Below are 6,077 nucleotides of genomic sequence, written 5' to 3' on the forward strand. Positions count from 1 at the left end.
TAAGGTATCTGTACTTTTACTCAAGTATGGTTTTTAGGTACTCTTTACACCTCTGGTGATACTACTATTTCTACAGTATTAGAATCATAGTAGCAATATACAACTAGTGACACTAGTATTTCTATAGTATTAAAATTAGTGGTCGACCGATATATCGGCCGATATCTGCCATTTTTCAAATATCGACATCGGCTGATAAGTTTTTCTGTTTGGCCGCTGTGTTTCGAGGCGGGACTTTTATTTTGACGGCGCAGAGAACGGCTGCGGCAGCGCCTGAGCACACAGTGCTCACATTCTCCCTCTTGTTCGCTGTCGTCGTTAACAGTTCTGTCTAATGTGGATAAGTCTGTCTAATAATGAGATAGAACTGTTAAACAAAGGAATTAAAATGTATACAAAAAAGTATTATAACGATTGCTTTAATCGTTTGTGTGCATTGGGCATAAAGGCAAACATTATAATACTTTCTCGTTTGCCATCAGCATTCCACAAATACGCATTTATATAATTTAAACAAATCTTTGAATGACTAACGAACATTTAATTTCGCAAACCTTGCAGACTTAAGCCCCGTTCACACCAAGAACGATAACTATAAAGATAACTATAAAGATAACGATATTAGCGTCCACACCAGCGAACGATATCGTCTGTTTGTTCTAAGCGCACATGCGTCTGCCGCTTTAAATTCTTGAGCTCGTTACAGCAGGATGGATTCTGATTGGCTGTCAGTGTTTTATCGTTCATCAGCTGGAAAAAAAATAGTTTTGAAAGTGATCACAACGATATCGTTCCTCTGTATCGTTATCGTTATAGTTGTGGTGTGAACTATGCTATTCTTTAATATGGAGAACGATTTTTAGAACTATATCTTTATCTTTATAGTTATCGTGCTTGGTGTGAACGGGCCTTTAGTCGAATCTAGTGTGTGCACGTGGCCTGCATGATCGCGTGTTCTTTGACGGTCGGTCCTTGCGAATTGAATGCGGACACCGGACAGGAGGAGAGTTCAGCTTCACTGGAGACGCGCGATCGACAAACTTTAAACTCGTGACTGATTTCAAATTATGCTGCGCTTTATGCATTTGCCCACTGTCATATTAATGTCATTTTCACTGTGTGCTGTATGTAAAATGAGTGTTACCTTGGCTTTATTTGAAAAAATATGATTCCCAATGCACACAAACTTCCCAGAATACTAAGTGCCCTGTTGGTTACAGTGTTTACTTCCTTTTTAATTATATTTTTATTAAATATTTATCTATTTGTGAAAAATACTTTGTCTTCTGGAGTATAAGTATGTTTATTTTACAAATTTATTTTTTAATCAATTTTCAAATGATTTCAAATTTCTTAAATATGAATTTAAATAAATAAAATTATATCGGCTTTATATCGGCCACCCTGCTTTCCAAGATATCGGCATCGGTATCGGCTGTCAAAAAACCCATATCGGTCGACCACTAAAGATGACAACACGAAATAACACAGACAAAAAAAATTATAATAAAGACTTAAAGGGATAGTTTACCCAAAAATGAAAATTCTGTCATTAATTCTGTAATTAATTCACCCTTATGTCGTTCCAAGCCCGTAAGACCTTTGTTCATCTTCGGAACACAGATTAAGATATTTCTGATGAAATCCGAGAGCTTTCTGAACCTCCACAGACAGCAAGGGTCCTACCACGATCAAGGCACAGAAACGAAAGGCATCATTAACATAGTCCATGTGACATCAGGGGTTCAACCGCAATTTTATGAAGCTACGAGAATACTGTTGCTCAAAAAACTAAAATAACGACTTTATTCAACAATTCAAAATGCTGCTAGGGTAACGGGGAGGAGAAGAATTGTTGAATAAAGTTGTTATTTTAGTTTTTTTGTGCACAAAAAGTATTCTCGTAGCTTCATAAAATTACGGTTGAACCACTGATGTCACGGACTATTTTGTCGATGTTCTTGGTACCTTTTCTGGACCTCGATCGTGGTAGGACTCTTACGGCCTATGGAGGGCCAGAGAGCTCTCGGATTTCATCAAAAATATCTTAATCTGTGTTCCAAAGATGAACGAAGGTCTAACAGGTTTGGAACGACATGAGGGTGAGTAATTAATGACAGAATTTTCATTTTTGGGTGAACTATCCCTTTAACACTTTAAAGGTGTAGCTTATAATTTCTGCGTTATGAGCAGGACCAAACAGAATTCCAAAAATAACAACAGTTCCCAAGTGAACCGTTTCGAAATAATGACGGTTCCAAAGTTCTGATTTTACATTCACACTTTAAAAGTCTTTAAAAGGTGGACTGAATTTAATTTAATTTCAGTTTATAATCACTGTTGGAACAACACACCTGCATATATTCTTATTATTATTAATAATAATTTCCAAATAAGTATTGTATTTCATTATGCAATAGTACTTTTCCCCAAATCTCAATATTCACGAAGCATTGCGAAATGCTTGGAATTACATGAATATTAAAAATTAAACCTAAAATATATCATATAATGAAAGGGCTTCAGCTATAATGCTAACAGAGATATAAAATTATCAAAGTGATAAATTATCATATTAAGTTACTTCAGTTAGATGCCACCACACTGCCTGTTTGCAATGATTTTTTGAGTAGGAGTAAAAAAAAAAAAAATGTCTGTGGCAGTCATTTGAGAAGTTTCAACTGAACATTTCTGCTTTCAATTTGAATTAGATTTACTGTGCATTATTATTGGAAACAAATTGCAATTCCACTTGGTGTCACTAGTGGCAGATATTACACACTTCCTTTTTAAAATTACTACGGTGGCAGAATAAATACCTTGAGCTATCACTCCTCCATTCCTCTTCATCCTCAACAGACAAATCAACGTCACTGCCCTTGATTTCACTGCCCTACACCATTAATACACATATAATTATTAACATGTATGATATGGCATAAGAGTATTTTAAAAAGTGAATTAACACAAACACTCAACCTCAGAAGACGCCGTTTCCTCCCCCTCCTCACATGAGAACTCGATGTACTCTTCAGCTAGACTCTCTTTACGCTCCTGATTCTTCTGCCGTTTACGGGACTGTGCACGTTTGAGGCCCAGCTCTTCGTCATCAGAATCATCCTATGGGCAGAACAGGATGTTTACTCAGTGCCGACTTCATACCCATGATGCAATTCATAAAGAGGCAGAACCCTACCCTGAAGGTGGTGTGGGCCACTCTCCTTCTCTTGGTGTTGTAAAGGGTGACCTCCTCCTCACCCTTCGTTATTCTGAATGACTCCTGTGCCCTAAATGAACAAGTCATGTAGTAAATTAAATCTGTAAATCTGTACCATCTGAAGACCAACCAATAGCTTTCTTGTTTACTTGCCGATAACCAACAACTTCGCAAAGACATTACTATCTCACAATACAACATACTTAAAGTCGGCATACCACTTTTCCATTTGAATATTTTCAATAAAGTGACAAATGTATAAACATCTATACACATATACAAAACTCCATTAAGAGTTTAAGTAGCTAAAGAACATTCAGCAAAAATATAAAATATATTAATCCGAAGTTCATGACAATCATAACTATTTGAAGGAATTTTAACTAATGTAATTGCATTAGTTGCATATAAAGTTTAACTTTTTTTAATATAAAAGTAACTTTTAAATACAATAAACCAATATGCGAGTAAACAAATGTTTCAAACTGATTCAAATAGAAAAACAATAGCAAAGAATCTTATATCTTATATTTAATCATATCTGGCATGTTTTAGACAAGATCAAAATGTCATATGTAAACAAATGTTTTAAAAAGTATTTGGAGTTGTTCGAAAAACACACTATAGCAAACATAAATCTGAACGACTGTTTTAGGCTACGTTTACACAACAACAATGTAGTCAAAAACGGAAAAGTTTTTATGTCGTATATACGACAACGTTTTCAAAAAGATTCACCTTTACACATATCCGCGAAAACGGGCAAAAACACTGTATTACGTATGCCAGGCCAGTAGTTGGCGCTGTCACCTTGTTAGTAAACAGTACCTGTAGGGAAGTGACGATTATATGTTGTAGATGATGCGTCTCCGCTGTTGGTTGTAATATTGGTGAAGTAAATCCACACTTTGCTGAAGAAGCGTTAGCGCATTTTCAAAAACTTTCAAAAATATGCGTTTTCAGTCCCCAAAACACCGTTGTTGTGTAAACGAATAGGCAAAATGCATAAAAAGTTTCCTGTTTTTGACTGAAAACATTGTTGTGTAAACGGCCCCTTAAAGTGTAAATACTTTTTTTACTTCCTTCTCCCTGACATGCGGGCCAGAAACAAAGTTCCGCAGCCTGTTTTATTTACAGGGCTTACCATATTATTTCTGCCTTTCTAAGCGCCACCTACTGTCAGAAAGTGAATTTGGATTTTCATGTTGAGGTTGTTTGAGCGTATGCCTCTTTACACAGTGTTGTTAATTTAAAAAAGGTTAATGGAAAAGCAGCATTCTAAAAATGCATTTTAGACATCTAAACAATTTGTAATATGGCATCTAAAATTATTTATGGTATGTTGTGGCTGCGATGACAATACTGTTAAAGTTCATTATAATGATATATCATTTCCGAATACCTGCATGTGTAATTTGTATATAGACAAAATAACTGAATGGGAACCTGTAGCCACTTGCTGTAAGCTCAGGCACCACCACCCTGCGTCTCCAGGCCTGAAGGTCCCTCTCTGTGGCCATCTGACTGCGTGGAGCATTCTGGTGCATCTGCCGGACTCCTTCTACCTGTCCACTGCGCCGTAAACCCACATTAGGTGGAGATTGAACGTCCATGCGCTCGTTGAGTGACACTGTGCAATCAAACGCAGCTACATTAGATGAAACTCTGTGGAGCTTCGACTGCAAGTGTACAGAAGTGGATGTCGCTCTAAGACTACATGCTAATGGAGTTCAACGTATAGGCACCTCTGCGGGGAGTTCCAGGCTCTGGCACACGGGCAGGAGCAGGAACACCACCCTCTGGATGAGCTGCAACCTGTCTGTCCTGGTGCTGCCGAAGCTGGTGGATGGCAAAATCCAAGGTGCTGTGACGAACCTCCTCGCTCTCCGCAGACTGCTGACTGATCACCTGCTCCACGACCTCACCATCACCTGAAACATTTTTAAAGGTGGCAATCAGAAACACTCCATATGATCATATAGTTTTTTTGCCTGTGCCTGCAAGTTTTGTGCTTTGTTATTTTTGATATGAAAACGTCTGGGCTTTACGATCTGTTAGTTTTATCATGGAATTCAAACAATAAATGTGGTTTTTGGTGCTCTTTAATTTGGTGTGACAGATCGCTGTTGCTACCTCCGTTCAAACAGCAGTGCAAAGTACATGCGAAATAAACATCAATGAACATCAGAAGGTATGTTGAAAAGAAACAGTACAACTTACTGAAAAGTATCATGTCTCATGTAATCGCTTAATCAGTGTTTCAACTGCGGAAAGATGTCAATAAACATCTAGGGAGTTACCGGAATGACTTTACTAGTAAATGCAAAAATGCGCTGTTCACACTGGCAACAATGTTCCGTTTTTTGTTTTGTTTTTTTTACCGGTAAAGCACCATTCACACATCGGTTTCAAATTACCAGTAAATTCTGTGACATCATTAACCAGAAATGACCTCTTAAAGGGGTCATATGGTGTGATTTCAATTTTTCCTTTCTCTTTGGAGTGTTACAAGCTCTTGTGTGAAAGCGAAATTACTTTGTTTGGCCTTCCAAAAGAGGACTATATTTGCTTCGTCATGCCTGGAGCTGATCTGTGCTGGTCGCTGAGGAAATACATCAACTTCGCGCTGCGGATCGCCGGAACGGCTTTCACCGTAGACGAAGCGGAGTCCAACCCGGAGTCGTCACATGTCCTTCCGGACGCTCCTTCGTCAAGCCCGCCCGCCTCTGCGCACTCTAGCCCTCCGGCCGTTCCTCACGCTAGCCCCCGGCCTCTGTAACCCTAACCTGCTCACTGTAGGCCGCCGCCACTCACTCTAGGCCACCGTGTGTGACGCTGTGTTTCGTTGTGAAAGCGAAAC

At 38.5% G+C, this 6,077-nt stretch overlaps 1 protein-coding gene across 4 annotated transcripts in view; it reads right to left on the reverse strand.

Annotated features, from left to right (window-relative positions):
• brwd1 (bromodomain and WD repeat domain containing 1) overlaps nucleotides 1-6,077 on the reverse strand; it is a 40,560-nt gene that overhangs the window by 13,941 nt on the left and 20,542 nt on the right. For all 4 annotated transcript variants that reach the window (XM_016541952.1, XM_016541953.1, XM_016541955.1 and 1 more), the window contains 5 exons: nucleotides 4,963-5,148; nucleotides 4,664-4,847; nucleotides 3,197-3,287; nucleotides 2,980-3,120; nucleotides 2,820-2,893 (listed from right to left, as the gene is read on the reverse strand). In XM_016541952.1, the coding sequence (XP_016397438.1) occupies nucleotides 2,820-2,893; nucleotides 2,980-3,120; nucleotides 3,197-3,287; nucleotides 4,664-4,847; nucleotides 4,963-5,148 (676 nt within the window). The remainder of the gene's footprint in view (nucleotides 1-2,819; nucleotides 2,894-2,979; nucleotides 3,121-3,196; nucleotides 3,288-4,663; nucleotides 4,848-4,962; nucleotides 5,149-6,077) is intronic.

Source organism: Sinocyclocheilus rhinocerous, unplaced genomic scaffold, assembly GCF_001515625.1.
Source record: "Sinocyclocheilus rhinocerous isolate Xijiao unplaced genomic scaffold, SAMN03320098_v1.1 scaffold1270, whole genome shotgun sequence".
NCBI lineage: Eukaryota > Metazoa > Chordata > Actinopteri > Cypriniformes > Cyprinidae > Sinocyclocheilus > Sinocyclocheilus rhinocerous.